Source organism: Bufo bufo, chromosome 5, assembly GCF_905171765.1.
Source record: "Bufo bufo chromosome 5, aBufBuf1.1, whole genome shotgun sequence".
Taxonomy (NCBI): domain Eukaryota; kingdom Metazoa; phylum Chordata; class Amphibia; order Anura; family Bufonidae; genus Bufo; species Bufo bufo.
In genome coordinates, this window is record NC_053393.1 from 42,095,220 (window position 1) to 42,110,858 (window position 15,639).

At 43.7% G+C, this 15,639-nt stretch overlaps 1 protein-coding gene across 2 annotated transcripts in view; it reads right to left on the reverse strand.

The window, feature by feature from the left end:
• Positions 1–2,247: 2,247 nt before the first annotated feature.
• The window catches only part of SQLE (squalene epoxidase), a 35,904-nt gene continuing 22,512 nt past the window's right edge, over positions 2,248–15,639 (reverse strand). Inside the window, exons 8-12 of one of the 2 annotated variants that reach the window (XM_040431676.1) lie at positions 7,289–7,384; positions 6,004–6,146; positions 4,742–4,838; positions 4,484–4,571; positions 2,248–3,299 (exon numbers count right to left, since the gene is read on the reverse strand). In XM_040431676.1, coding sequence (XP_040287610.1) covers positions 3,107–3,299; positions 4,484–4,571; positions 4,742–4,838; positions 6,004–6,146; positions 7,289–7,384 — 617 coding nt within the window. In that variant the 3' untranslated portion in view covers positions 2,248–3,106. The remainder of the gene's footprint in view (positions 3,300–4,483; positions 4,572–4,741; positions 4,839–6,003; positions 6,147–7,288; positions 7,385–15,639) is intronic. The other variant, XM_040431675.1, reaches the window with a different exon arrangement.

The following is a 15,639-nucleotide window of genomic DNA, read 5'->3' on the forward strand; positions in this document are numbered from 1 at the left end:
GCAGACGTCGTGTCCGACTTTTTCCAACTATTTCTGTGAGTCCAAGTATAAGGGTTTAATGGAGGCAGGACTTCATGATGCAACCATATAACGGGTGGACCTTAGTTTTTCTGAAACAGCTCCAAATACTTAGCATAGACATGACCAGTATGTGGTGATCCAAAACTTCCTGTAACCTCCACTAGGGGGCACATCGGACCTACTACTACTGTATACGGTGCTATGAGTCCAGTGTATAACAGTGTGCAGTAAGCCCCATAAACAGGTCCGTGAAGTGGATTTTGAGCTTTGTGTCAAAAGGGTTTACACCTTTTTACATTAACAGTAATTAAAGGTTTAAAGGGGTACGTATTTAGTTATCTTCTATCCACAACATAGGGGATAACTATTAGATCAGCAGGGATTCTACTGCTTGGACCCCGTTGTGCACTCAAAATGAATGGAGCGGCCGACCTGCCTCTCCCTTCAATTCAGAGGGCCCCAGTATGGGGTTCCCATTCTCATGATCGGTGTGAGTCCCAGCAGTAGAACCCCCACTGATCTATGCTGTAGATAGGGGGTAACTTGTCTGTACCGGAATACCCCTTTATAAAGGTTCCCCTTTTTTATATGGCAGATCCTGCTGTAAAGCGCTGTGATGAGGTGTAATTATCAGGTCTGCCGCCATTCTCCCTCCAGCTGTGCTGTGCCTGAGCGCTTCACTAAATTCTACTCTTGACCATTAGTGAGTGCTTAAAGCGATTTTCCATCTTTTGGGCAGAACCCCACATGGCTGGATTAGCAGAGGAAAACCTACTTGCCCGCTCTTCCTGCGGCTGGGTCATGGCTCCTTTGTTCCTCCTGCCACACCTGCAGCGCTCCGCCCTGCATGTCAGCATCCAGTTTGACGGCCGGAGGGACACAGTGACACGTCCCTCTTGCGTGACAGTGGCAAATGTGACACAAGGGGTACACGTCACCGCTGTGGCTGATGATTGGCTGCAGAAGCTGCCAAACCGTATGCTGACATGCGGGGCAGAGTGCTGCAGCAGTGGCAGCGAAGGAGGCAGAACCCAGCGGCATAGAGCAGGTAAGTAGGCTTTCTTCCGCGGGTCCGGCAATGTGCATGTGGCCTAACTCAATTATAGAAGCGCAGCTTAAGGGAGTGTGTGATCTGAAGATTGCTGATGATTTCCAATAACCTGCAGAATACTGATTGCTGCTCTGCAGTATAATAGGGCCACTACTGGATAAGTGACATACGGTATTTACAAAGTGACTCACCTTTAGTAGAGGATATGTATGGTCTCCCCCTCCGCTAATACAGTCATGTGACCGATACATTTAGGAAAAGGCCTACAGCTTAGGACGCTTTGTTCCTGGGCGCGAGGGATCTTGTTGGAACATAAACCTTCCTCGTTGCTCGGGTTGAAAAGGAGACCAAGATGGGAGAAGCCCTTCCAGTGCTCCAGCCAATCAGGAAGACGTTTGGGATGGTTGAGGAAAATTGAGGGTAAACTTAGATTTTCTGGCAGATGTTTCTTTCATGTGTGAAGGCAACCTTATGTAGCAAGGACAGCGTCCAATGCTGTGGTGCCAGCCACTGCAATATTATATTATTTGTGACAACCAGCAGCGGACTGGTCATAGACCTACAGGGAAATTTCCTGGTGGGCTAGTGCCCAGGGGGCCGGGTATATGGCAATCTGATACTCTCAGCTTTAATTAATGCTATGAGCATCTGGTACCGCCTGGTGGAAGAAAGTGCCCTCCTGCATTCAACTGTATTGCCATCCTCAGGATGAATGCTGAGGCGGGGGGGGGGCGGTAGTATTTTGTGCTGCACTGTGTGTTTGGCTCTGCTGGGGCGGTAGTATTTTGTGCTGCACTATAGTAATGCTGGCCCCTGCCTACAACATGGGACCACTTTAAGTTTCCAGTCCGCCCCTGGTGACGACCCAGCTGCCGCCAAGAGCATGTGTTCTCACTTTGTGCTAGGTTATCTCCTAGTCCAGCAAATCTTTGCCCCACACGTCCCCAAACATCTGCCAAGACGGCAAATAAAACTATTTTAATTGGTAAAATTAACATCTCTGTTAAATTGCAGGTTCGCTTTTCTTTTCTCATAGAAATTTCCATAATATAAAATATAAAAACAAAGCACTTCCACAATACGTGTGTATTATACTGTATACTGTACAAAAATAATTGCATATAGACCGCTGAGATCTTCAATGGAGAGCTTTTCATCTCTGCCGCTGTCAAACATTTGGGGGGGGGGGGGATTTATCATACCCCCATGCCTCTTTTTGGTGTAGAAAAGTTGTGACTTTTCGATGCATTTGTGACTCTTTAGTCGCAGTCTTCGTTTTTACGACCAGACTCCAGATAGATATCAATCCGCCGCCTCCAGCAGCACATGACGGCCTTGATGATCGGGGCCTTAATGTCATTACACCAAGATGATGGAACCATGGGCGACATATTCTCTGCAAATGAGTCATTTACATCTCCGTCCAATACTCAGCATTGGCTCAGGTGAATGCTGCAAATCTCAACTGCCGCAGAGGACGAAATGCGTTGTTTCACTGCCCAGTATTAAACCTAGAACAAATTGGAAGATTACAGGCATGTCGGAGGCGTTTGGCCCCTGGACGTTAGAACAGTGGTTATATAAGGCTGCACTTCTGGGAGTCTAAAATATTCCCAACTCATTTCTTCTATCCACAGTTTAGGAATAAATAAAGAATGAATCTGATGAAAGTGCAACGCATTTAAAGGAAGGGGAATTATCCGTCCATGAAGACTACAAGGATGCGGTATCCAGTGAAGATGGCTCCAGAGTTCTTCACGTTCGCTTATGTCCAATCATTGGTCCTCCGCAGTAGATTTCATATGTGTATCAATGCGCACGAAGGCATCTGAGGTTCTTTAAGGATTCGGATAATACATCCCTTTGCACCTCGACTCGTGAGTGCACTTGCAGAAGTCATCATGCCATACTTTGCAATCATTCTTGTGTAGATTAGGATCATTATGGACCAGATAGTCTGTGGTGGCGCCGCCATGAGCCTCTTTGCCTATTTTGTGCCCTCTGTGGCGTGGTTTAACTGTTCAGCGTCTGGATTTAGTAAACCAAATACTTCATCTCTGAGTATATGAGAGGGAAGATGACGGCACACGCTCTGTAGAGGATGGCGCTGCTTCGGAGCAGGGCGCGCGGTTTGGTCAACCAGGGCTCTGACTTGAAGCAGTAGTAGACGGCGTAAAAGGCCACAGCGAAGAAATGTCCGATAAGTAGCATGGGCTTGGGGGACAATCTGCAGGGAGAGGGACTGGAGGTCAGTAATATACAAGGTTTTCTTGACCATTGCAACCCGATGTATTTTACATGGAGGCCAGGGATCAGCAACATCCGGCACTCCAGCTGTTCAGAAACTACAACTCCCAGAGTGCTTCATTCCCAGAGTTAGAATAACAGCCAAGCATGTTTGCATGCTGGGAGTTGTAGTGCCGGATGCAGCAGAGGACCCTTGTGGAAGAACAGTATGTGGACCCAATGATCTCCAACAGATCAATGTAGATTACCCCTTGTATCTCCCGGTTACTGTGAACTAAATCACTCATTTGTTCTGTCTCTTACATGCAATTTAAATGGATTTTCTAGGATTTAACTATTGATGATGTATCCTCAGGATCAGTGGGGGTCTAACTCCCGCACCAAGCTGTTTGAAGAGACCCCTTGGCCTGTGACATCCCGTTCATCAGTCACATGACCTTTGTGCGGCTCGGTCCAATAAAAGTGAATGGGACGGAACCGCAATACCAAGCACAGCCGCTATACCATGCATGGTGGAGGCCACAGTGCTCGTCCGTTTGCCCCTGGTTGGTAGGGGTGCTGAGAATCGGACCTTCAACGATCTTCTGAGGACAGGTCATTAAAGGAGTTAACTAAACCCTATAATGCCCCCCAAAACGCCCAGGCACCTCATACAGTCACTGCTGAATCTCCCTGTCGCAACGGGGTGCTCAGCTATTGGCTACTCCTCCCCCCCACCCCGTTGCCGGATGTTTTGATCTGCACAACGGGGAGATGCAGCAGCGGCAGTGCAGGCATCAGGAGCGATGCGGGTGCCGGGGAGCGGGGTAAGTATAATATAACCTGTATGAGGTGCCTGGGCATTTTGGAGGGCATTATAAGTGTTGGATAACCCCTTTAATTTCTGGAAAACCCCTTTAATAGATAGCAGGAAGCTGTTGTGGCCCCCTCCTGATGCAGAGATATTACTGCGCTGAAATTACAACTCCCACCGTGTCCTGGCAGCCTCTGGCTCCCCAGCTGTTCAGAAAATACAATCCTGTAGCTCTATAACTACAACTCCCATTTTGCTGGGCAAACACAGGTTGCAGTCCACTCTAATACACTCTTACTGACAAGCCCCCATGCCACGTTTGCTTGCAAAGTATAGGCGTGGAAGTTGGGGGACAGAATGTGGCTACTTACACAGACAGAAGTCCTATGGGGCCGGCGACACATTCTCCTCCAAGTTTGAAGTAGTTGAAGCAGGCTCGTCTCAGCTGGTGCAAGGAGTCTGAGAAGAAAACAACTGCATATTACAGGAATGCATTAACCAAGTCTATGGTACAGAACTGTCAGACATTGTCCACCAGTTAATCGGATTTGTCTTCTCTTCCGCCTCATCCAGAGAACAATGGCCGTCTCTGTTCCCATCACATCAGTCTTATTACAGTTCCCACTCACCATCAGTAGCAGCGAAGAGCTCGTACAGAGCCTGGGCCAGAACATTCACTACGAAGGAATGCGACTTCTTCCTTGACCAGTAGAACTGCTGCTTGGCCTGAAAAGCATAAGGACACAAGATGTCACTGCAAGCAATGGTTGACTTGTCATCGGTTTGGTTCAGCTGCAGAGGAAGAAAACAGCCGCAGGTGTGAACCCAGCCTTAGGGCTTATTCACATTTCTGCAATAAGGCCCTGGGTAAAATCTGTATACAGTATCTACCCAAAAAATGGGACAAGATGCTTTCCTATCCCATTGGCATTTAAAATGTGACTGCTGCTCCGGCCCATATTAGGCCGCGTTCATATGCACTATGGGGAGACGTTATTATGCGCCAGTTTTCTGGCATAAAAAAGATGCAAGTTTTGATTTTCAAAATTTACAGTAAGGGTGCCTTTACACGCTGCGGATTTAGATTTTGTTGCAGAATTTTCCAGAATTGAAAATCCGTTCCCTTCATTTCAAAAGGGCAGCAAGCACATGGATTTCTGCAAGCCCCAGTCAGGTGAATGAAACAGATTTTCAAGGATCTGAAGGTCAGTCAGACCAAATTATTCCCACTCAGCTGGCCTCTTCGGGCACTAAACTCAGTGAAATGAGGGGATAGAATTGCGTGGATGCTATCCCTAAAGAGCTAGCTTAATCCTGTAGCAGCCTACGGTATGATGCCTGCTCAGAGTTTGGGTGTTTACATTGGGGAGACAGTGTTACTACACAAGCCCCATATAACTCGTTACATGCGTCACTGTTGGCTCTATTTCTAACAGTAATTGACTGGTTCTGTTTGTAAAGAATACCTGATTGAGGCTGTCCAATAAGGGTGAGTATTAATATAACGGCTTTGTCAGGGGATAGCAGATTGTAGAGCTACAACCCACTATCCCCTGACAAAGCCGCTCAGTCGAAAAAAACATGTCGGGAGGGTTGTGCAAGACATTTTAGGCTAGCAGGCCTGAATGAGCATTCAGCAATTGAGAGGGAACATTGCGTGAAGGATTCTGGGAGCCTATATACATTCGCATGATCCTCTTCAAGGACTAAAAGAAGACTCCTGTTGGCCACTTATGACATCAGACCATCTCCCTAGTCTCAAACGTTGCTAGGATTGCTAAGAGATTACCCACCATCCTTTGCGGGGGGATAAACAGGACAACCCCCTTCTGAGAGTCTTCACGCTAGGAGAGAATTACATGTCCTCTTTACAAATGTCAGTGTTTCGCACCTTCAGTACTTGTGAGTGTTCGCTGAGATCTGGCAGATCCTGAAGGAGTTGTCTCCAAATCTTCACATCATTCAGGACCACGCTCATTCCTCCACCAGTCAGTGGATGCCTCATGTTGTATGCATCTCCCAGGAGCAGGACACCTACAGCCCACAAATGCAAGAGACAACAGTGTCAGCTATTCGTCACTGATACCATTAGAAAGTGTTGTGGTATGTATGCTCCACATTGGGGCATCTGCCTAAATCCCGCACATTGGTAGGGCACTCGCTGCATACAGGTTCATACACTTCTCACTCATGGTGGGCGGCATAGGTCCTGATTATGTCGATTTCAACAGAGAAGACGGAAGTAAATCACATCTATCTTCACCTCATTCACCCAGCCTGCCCATACATGATTGCAGGAGTTTTAGAGGGGTTGGCCTATCTCATAGATTGGAGACAAATCGCTATCCCAGAGGTGGTACTCGCACATATGTCTAAAACGGACCCCTCAAAGTGAAGAGAGAGCGGACCGTCTATGCGTGGCTGCCTTCCATTCATTTCTATGGGAGTGCTGAAAATAGTTGAACAGCGTGACTCGCCTATTTTCAGAAGTCCCATAGAAGCGAATTGGAAGTGCACCGCACAAGTGCGTCCGCCGCTCCGTTCACTTCTATGGGGCTGATAGAAATATGGCAGTCCCATCGAAATTTATGGAAGGTTGCTGCGCATGCACAGTCCGCTCTCCTTCACTTTGCAGGCTTCATTCTAGGGGTATGTGGGGATCCTAGGGACCCGTGCCTATCAGACATTGGGGAAATGTTCTAGCAATATGTCTCCAATGTATGAGATCGGCCACCCCCTTTAAAACTCTACATAGCACTCAGTGAACAGTATGTCGTTATGTTGTGTACACTGAGCAGCAATATGGCTTCCTCTATCAGACCTGCCGATCAGGTGATCAGGTGCCACAAGCATGGCAGAGCTGCTGGGGCTTTGCAAACCCAAATCAGCTCTGCCAGGGACTAATGCCATGTCAGGAGGCTATCTTCCCCCGTAACTGTGGCTCCTATGTAAGCTCTAGTTACAGTTAAGAACTGCAAATAAAAAAATGAGTGAAAGCCCTATGTGTCATGAAAAAAGGCAGAAAAATTATTTTGTTAGCTCAAGAAATAAAAAAGTTAGCGCCCATGATCAGGGTGTTGACCATTGCAATCAGTCAGACTGCAACCTGTATATTCTGCTACGACCGTCATGACCGCTATTGGGCAGACGCCATATCCTGCCTCCGTGATTCTTACCCTTTTTGTTGACAGGAGAAGGTGGCAGGAAGCTGGCCGGCATCGTCCTCAGGCGGTCATTTTCAACAGCGTAGTGGAAAGGAGTTTGTAGATGACCTGCGATAGAGTAACATCCAGTTATTCCAGTGTCTCATCGGCACAACGACATCCAGCAATTCTAGCACCATTTTAAGGCCGAATGCACACGGCCGTGTTCCGCGGCCGAGAGCGGTCCGTGGTATGCCGGGCTGGATTCATGTTCAGAGCAGGAGCGCACGGCGCCATTGGTTGCTACGACGCCGTGCGCTTCATGCCGCCGCTGCTGTACAGTAATACACTCGTATAGATCATACGTGTGCATATGGCCTTAATCCTAAACCTTTATACCGGAGCAAGGAGAGATGAATAAAAAAATGTGGCAAATGTCTTGAGAGTGAGGTGCTGGTTTTTGATGAATGATGACATTTTTTATGACACAGAACAGTTTAACCCCTTAAGGACACGGCCATATTTCACCTTAACCACTTGCCATCTGGGCCATTTGCCCCCTTCCTGACCAGGCCACATTTTGCAAAACTGACCTATCTCACTTTATGTGGTAATAACTTTGGAACGCCTTTATTTATCCAAGTCATTCAGAGATTGTTTTCTCGTGACACATTGTACTTCATGATAGTCATAAATTTGAGTCAAAATATTTCACCTTTATTTATGAAAAAATCCCAAATTTACCCAAAAATTTGAAAAATTCGCAATTTTCTAAATTTCAATTTCTCTGCTTTTAAAACAGAAAGTGATACCTCATAAAATATGTATTATTTAACATTCCCCATATGTCTACTTTATGTTGGCGTCATTTTATTTTTTTAGGACGTTAGAAGGCTTAGAAGTTTAGAAGCAATTCTTCAAATTTATAAGAAAATTGCCAAAACCCACTTTATAAGGACCAGTTCAGGTCTGAAGTCACTTTGTGGGGCCTACATAGTGGATACCCCCATAAATGACCCCATTGTAGAAACTACACCCCTCAAGGTATTCAAAACCGATTTTACAAACTTTGTTAACCCTTTAGGCGTTCCACAAGAATTAAGGAAAATGGAGATCAAATTTTTAAATTTCACTTTTTTGGCAGATTTTCCATTTTAATCAATTTTTTTCTTTAACACATCGATGGTTAACAGCCAAACAAAACTCAATATTTATTACCCAGATTCTGCGGTTTACAGAAACACCCCACATGTGGTCATAAACTGCTGTATGGGCACACGGCAGGGCGAAGAAGGAAAGGAACTCCACATGGTTTTTAGATGCCATGTCCCATTTAAAGCCCCCCTGATGCACCCTTACAGTAGAAACTCCCAAGAAGTGAACCCATTTTGGAAACTAGGGGATAAGGTGCCAGTTTTATTAGTACTATTTTTGGGTACATATGATTTTTTGATCATTCATTATAACACTTTATGGGGCAAGGTGACCAAAAAATTGGTTGTTTTAGCACAGTTTCTATTTATTTATTTTTACAGCGTTCACCTGAGGGGTTCAGTCAAGTAACATTTTTATAGAGCAGATTAAAGTTTTACACAATAATAGCATTTTTGAAACAAAAACATTATGTTTTAATGTGTCCATGTTCTGAGAGCTATAGTTTTTTTATTTTTTGAGAGATTTTCTTATGTAGGGGCTCATTTTTTGCGGGATGAGGTGACGGTTTTATTGGTACTATTTTGTGGGACATACGCGTTTTTGATCACTTGGTGTTGCACCTTTTGTGATGCAAGGTGACAAAAATTGCTTGTTTTGACACAGTTTTTTTTTTTTTTTTTTTACGGTGTTCACCCGAGGGGTTAGGTCATGTGATATTTTTATAGAGCTGGTTTTTACGGACGCGGCAATACCTAATATGTATACTTTTTTTTTTTTTTTTTCTATTTTTAACTTTTTTTTTCATTCCTTACTTGGGGACTTTTTTTTTTTTTACATGTGAAACTTTTTTTTATTTTTTTTATTTTCAACCTTTTATTTTTATTTTTTTATTTTACACTTTTCGTCCCCCATAAGGTCATACAAGACCTCTGGGGGACATTTGCTTCACTTTTTTTTTTTTTTTTTTTTTTTTTTTTTTTTTCACTGTTGATTTCTTCTGTAACTGGGGCTGACATAGTAGCCCCAGTTACAGGACAAATACACCCCTAGAGAGGCTGTACAGCAGCAATCCAGCGCTGTACAGCCTCACAGCAGGGCTGATCGAGGTCTCTGAGAGACCTCACACAGCTCCTGCACTCTCCGGTCACGGCGATCACATGACCGCCGGGCCGGAACAGGAAGCGCACAGCGCTTCCTTCTCTGCAGACACAGCGCTCGGTGAGCGCTGTGTGTGTCTGCAGCGATCCGGAAGGCAGGGACACCTGGGCACTGTCCCTGCCTTGTCTTAGGGTTGCCCTGCTGTCACTGACAGCGGGCAACCCGATCAGCAGCTGCTATTTCTGACAGCGGGCAACCCGATTAGCGTGCAGCTGCTATTTCTGAAAGGACGTTCTAAAACGTGCTTTCAGAAACAGACGTCCACCCATAGGACGTTTATATCCTATGGGCGGACGTAAAGCGGTTAAGGACCAGGCCAAATCTGACCAGTGTCACATCTTTTGTCACATATTGTACTTCATGACACTGGTAAAATGGAGTAAAAAATAAATAAAATTATTTATTAAAAAAATGCAAAATTTACCCAAAATTTGGAAAAAATTGCTAATTTACAAATTTCGATTTCTCTACTTCTATAATACATAGTAATACCTCAAAAAATTGTGATGACTTTACATTCCCCATATGTCTACTTCATGTTTGGATCATTTTGTGAATGCCATTTTATTTTTTGGGGGACGTTAGAAGGCTTAGAAGTTTAGAAGCAAAATCTTGAAATTTTTCAGAAAATTTCTAAAACCCACTTTTTCAGGACCAGTTCAGGTCTGAAGGCTTACATAATACAAACCACCCAAAAATGACCCCATTTTACAAACTACACCCCTCAAGGTATTCAAAACTGATTTTACAAACTTTGTTAAACCCTTTAGGTGTTCCACAAGAATTAATGGAAAATAGAGATAAAATTAAAATTTTTCACTTTTTTGGCAGATTTTCTATTTGAATCCATTTTTTCCAGTTACAAACCAAGGGTTAACAGCCAAACAAAACTCAATATTTATGGCCCTGATTCTGTAGTTTACAGAAACACCCCATATGTGGTCGTAAACTACTGTACGGGCACACGGCAGGGCGCAGAAGGAAAGGAATGCCATACGGTGTTTAGAAGGCAGATTTTGCTGGACTGGTTTTTTGACACCATGTCCCATTTGAAGCCCCCCTGATGCACCCCTAGAGTAAAAACTCCAAAAAAGTGACCCCATTTTGGAAACTACGGGATAGGGTGGCAGGTTTGTTGGTACTAATTTAGGGTACATATGATTTTTGGTTGCTCTATATTACACTTTTTGTGAGGCAAGGTAACAAGAAATAGCTGTTGTGGCACTGTTTTTATTTTTTGTTATTTACAACATTCATCTAACAGGTTAGATCATGTGGTATTTTTATAGAGCAGGTTGTCACAGACGCGACAATACCAAATATGACAACTTTTTTTGGTTGTTTCAGTTTTACATGACAAAGCATTTTTTTTATTTTTTAAATGATTCTTTAGTGTCTCCACATTCTGAAAGTTTTTTTCTTTTGGGCGACTGTCTTGTGTAGGGGCTCATTTTTTTCGGGATGAGATAATGGTTTGATTGGCACTATTTTGGGGTGTGTATGACTTTTTGATTGCTTGCTATTACACTTTTTGTGATGTAAGGTGACACCTTTTTTTTTTATGGTATTCACCTGAGGGGTTAGGTCATGTGATATTTTTATAGAGCAGGTTATTACGGACACAGCGATACCTAATATGTCAGCTTTTTTTATTTATGTAAGTTTTACACAATGATTTCATTTTTGAAACAAAAAAAAATCATGTTTTTGTGTATCCATAGTCTGAGAGCCATAGTTTTTTCAGTTTTAGGGCAATTATCTTGGGTAGGGTATGATTTTTATAGGGATGAGATGACGGTTTGATTGGCACTATTTTGGGGTGCGTAAGATTTTTTGATCGCTTGCTATTACACTTTTTGTGATGTAAGGTGCCAAAAAATGGCTTTTTTTACACTGTTTTTATTTGTATTTTTTTATGGTATTCACCTGAGGGGTTATGTCATGTGATATTTTTTATAGAGCAGGTTATTACGGACGCGGCGATACCTAATATGTATATTTTTATTTATTTATTTTACTTTAACACAATAACCGCATTTTAGAAAAAAAAATCATGTTTTAGGGTCTCCATAGTCTGAGAGCCATATTCTTTTTACTTTTTTGGCGATTGTCTCATGTATGGGCTCGTTTTTTGTGGGATATGGTGCCGATTTGATTGGTACCATTTTGGCGTACATACAACTTTTTTGATCACTTTTATTACCTTTTTGGGGAAGTAAGGTGGGCAAAATTTCAATTTCATCATAGTTTTTATATTTATTTTTTAATGGCGTTCACCGTGCGGGGAAAGTAACATGACCGTTTAATAGATCAGGTAATTACGGCTGCAGTGATATCAAACATGAGTAGTGCATTTTATTTTTTTTATTTTAAATCAGTGATAAATGTGTTTTTTTTATTTTTACTTTTTTTTTTCACTTAAAAAAAAACAAATTGGACCCAGACCCACTTGGTTCTTGAAGATCCAGTGGGTCTGAAGTCTGTATAATACAATACAGTACACTATATAGTGTACTGTACTGTATTTTCACTTTACACTTAGTCTGATCAGACTTCTGCCTTTAGCAGAAATCTGATCAGACTTAGCCTTACCATGACAAGCCGGAAGCCTGTGAAGGAGTCCGGTCGCCATGGTAACCATCACTCGCTGCCACAACAGAGCAGCGGGTGATGGGGAGGGAGGGGCGCCCCCTCCCTCTGTGATCCCATCAAGAATCGGGGGCTGAAACGGCACAGCAGCCCCTGATGGGAGAGGGAGGGAGCTCCCTCCCTGTTAACCTCTTCCATACAGCGGTCCCTACGGACCTAACGCAACTAATAATGAGGGCTGCAAAGTGGGGGGTTAAAAATTACAGGATATGTCATTTTGAAGTTTCTGATCCCTGCGGTCTGAATTGACCTGCGGTTTGCAGCGATTGCCGATACGGGGGGGTCGCAGGACCCCCCTCGGCATTGTCACAGAGTGCCTGCTGAATGATTTCAGCAGGCACTCTATTCCGATCACCGCGCGGCGGTGATCGTAAATAAAGATATTACAGGTCTGATTCATGGAGATAAGGAATACAAAATTGCAGCTTACGCTGATGATCTTCTCTTACTGATCTCAAACCCGGAGGGAGCCTTTCCAAAACTAGATGCACTTTTAAAGATATTCGGTGATGTTTCAAACTTTAAAGTAAACATTAGCAAATCTCAAGCTCTGAACATCACAATCCCCTCAGAACGTACAAAACAAATAAAAAATAACTCCCCATACGAATGGCCTGATAACTATATCCAACTCTCGACACATCTGGAACAGCTTTACGATCTAAATTATAAACCTTTACTCTCTTCTATACCATCTATAATACAATCATGGTCACCCACATTTCTCTCATGGATTGTCAGGAAAAATATACTAAACTCCCTGATTATACCAAAGGCGACATAACTCCTACAGGTGCTCCCAATTGCTCTGCCCAACAAATTCTTCCAACAGTTTTAAAAAATTTGCTCTAATTATATCTGGGACAAAGTCAAGCCACGGATATCGTGCAAAATCTCCAACTCCCCTCTGACAAAGGCGGAATTGGCTTTCCTTCCCTACATAAAACATACCGGGCTATCGATCTAAGTAGAATTGGAGATTGGCTTGGACGTCCCTGCCACAAGGATTGTATTCACCTGGAGGAGGGCTTAACCCCCTGAGGCACTTAATACTCAGGCTCCTAAAATATTATCACCTTCAACTATTGGAGTACTCCCCGCTGCTACAATAAAAATATGGAAAGAGAACCATACCAGGGATTTATGCTCCAAATTCCCCTCCCCACTAACTACACTTAAAGACTGTTTTTCACCAACTGAGTATAAGTCTGGGAAAGTTCACCCTGCACTTCAGAAAGTACACATCCTCCTCACCGAGCTCCTTGACCAGGAGGGCGCCTTTCTCCCTGCCACTAGAATGGCAGACTTAAACATTTCTTAAATAGAGGAGAAACACAAATATTTATGTGAACATATTCGCCGCTATTTAATTGGGAGCAACGGCTCTACTGATTTGAGCGTCTCTGCACACAAACGAAAACACCATCTAAAATAATTTCCACCATAAACAAACAATCACTTCCCCTGGAAAACCCATCGATCCCTTACTTCATCAGAGAATGGGAAAGAGTTACAAACCAAATTCTCACCCCCTCCCGAAATTGCATCACTTTTACGCAACCACAAACATATTTCCAGGTGCGTAAAGATACAAGAAAACTCCTACAAGATCCTTTCAAGGACACCACTCAGGTTGGAGATGTGAGCGAGTGAGGGGCTCCTTTTTACTAGTGATGAGCAGCATAGGCAATATTCGTTTTTGCAATATTTTGAGAATTTTTGGCCTAATATTCGCCATAAATTTGTAAATTCTATAATTCGTGATCTCCAGTCATTATTTTCTTGATTGCGAAAATTGGCAATGTAATATAAGCTTATTGCACGTGTAATACAGGCGTGGCTCACTTTCGCTATATTTTTCAATCTGCTATGAAGTTTCCTGAGACTGGAGAAAATGCACAGTTCAGTAATTCCTATCGCACTACCTAACACCCTGCACTGGAACAGCTCCACTATATCAGGATAGAACCTACACTGACTGTCTGTATTATATATACACTCACCTAAAGAATTATTAGGAACACCTGTTCTATTTCTCATTAATGCAATTATCTAGTCAACCAATCACATGGCAGTTGCTTCAATGCATTTAGGGGGGTGCTCCTGGTCAAGACAATCTCCTGAACTCCAAACTGAATGTCAGAATGGGAAAGAAAGGTGATTTAAGCAATTTTGAGCGTGGCATGGTTGTTGGTGCCAGACGGGCCGGTCTCAGTATTTCACAATCTGCTCAGTTACTGGGATTTTCATGCACAACCATTTCTAGGGTTTACAAAGAATGGTGTGAAAAGGGAAAAACATCCAGTATGCGGCAGTCCTGTGGGCAAAAATGCCTTGGGGATGCTAGAGGTCAGAGGAGAATGGGCCGACTGATTCAAGCTGATAGAAGAGCAACGTTGACTGAAATAACCACTCGTTACAACCGAGGTATGCAGCAAAGCATTTGTGAAGCCACAACACGCACAACCTTGAGGCGGATGGGCTACAACAGCAGAAGACCCCACCGGGTACCACTCATCTCCACTACAAATAGGAAAAAGAGGCTACAATTTGCACGAGCTCACCAAAATTAGACTGTTGAAGACTGGAAAAATGTTGCCTGGTCTGATGAGTCTCGATTTCTGTTGAGACATTCAAATGGTAGAGTCCGAATTTGGCGTAAACAGAATGAGAACATGTATCCATCCTCTGATGGCTACTTCCAGCAGGATAATGCACCATGTCACAAAGCTCGAATCATTTCACATTGGTTTCTTGAACATGACAAAGAGTTCACTGTACTAAAATGGCCCCACAGTCACCAGATCTCAACCCAATAGAGCATCTTTGGGATGTGGTGGAACGGGAGCTTCGTGCCCTGGATGTGCATCCCTCAAATCTCCATCAACTGCAAGATGCTATCCTATCAATATGGGCCAACATTTCTAAAGAATGCTATCAGCACCTTGTGGAATCAATGCCACGTAGAATTAAGGCAGTTCTGAAGGCAAAAGGGGGTCCAACACCGTATTAGTATGGTGTTCTTAATAATTCTTTAGGTGAGTGTATATATATAAGCTATCTAAGGCTACTTTCACACTGGCATTTCTGGGTCCGCCTGTGAGATCCGTTTCAAGGCTCTCACAAGTGGCCCAAAACGGATCAGTTCAGCCCCAATGCATTCTGAATGGATAAGGATCCGTTCAGAATGCATCAGTTTGGCTGCGTTCCGCCTCCATTCTGCTCTGGAGGAGGACATCAAAATGCTGCTTGCAGTGTTTTAGTGTCCGCCTGGCGATGCGGAGCCAAACGGATCCGTCCTGACTTACAATGTAAGTCAATGGGGACGGATCCGTTTTCACTGGCACAATATGGTGCAATTGTAAACGGATCCGTCCCCCATTGACTTTCAATTTAAGTCAGGACGGGTCCGTTTGACTTAC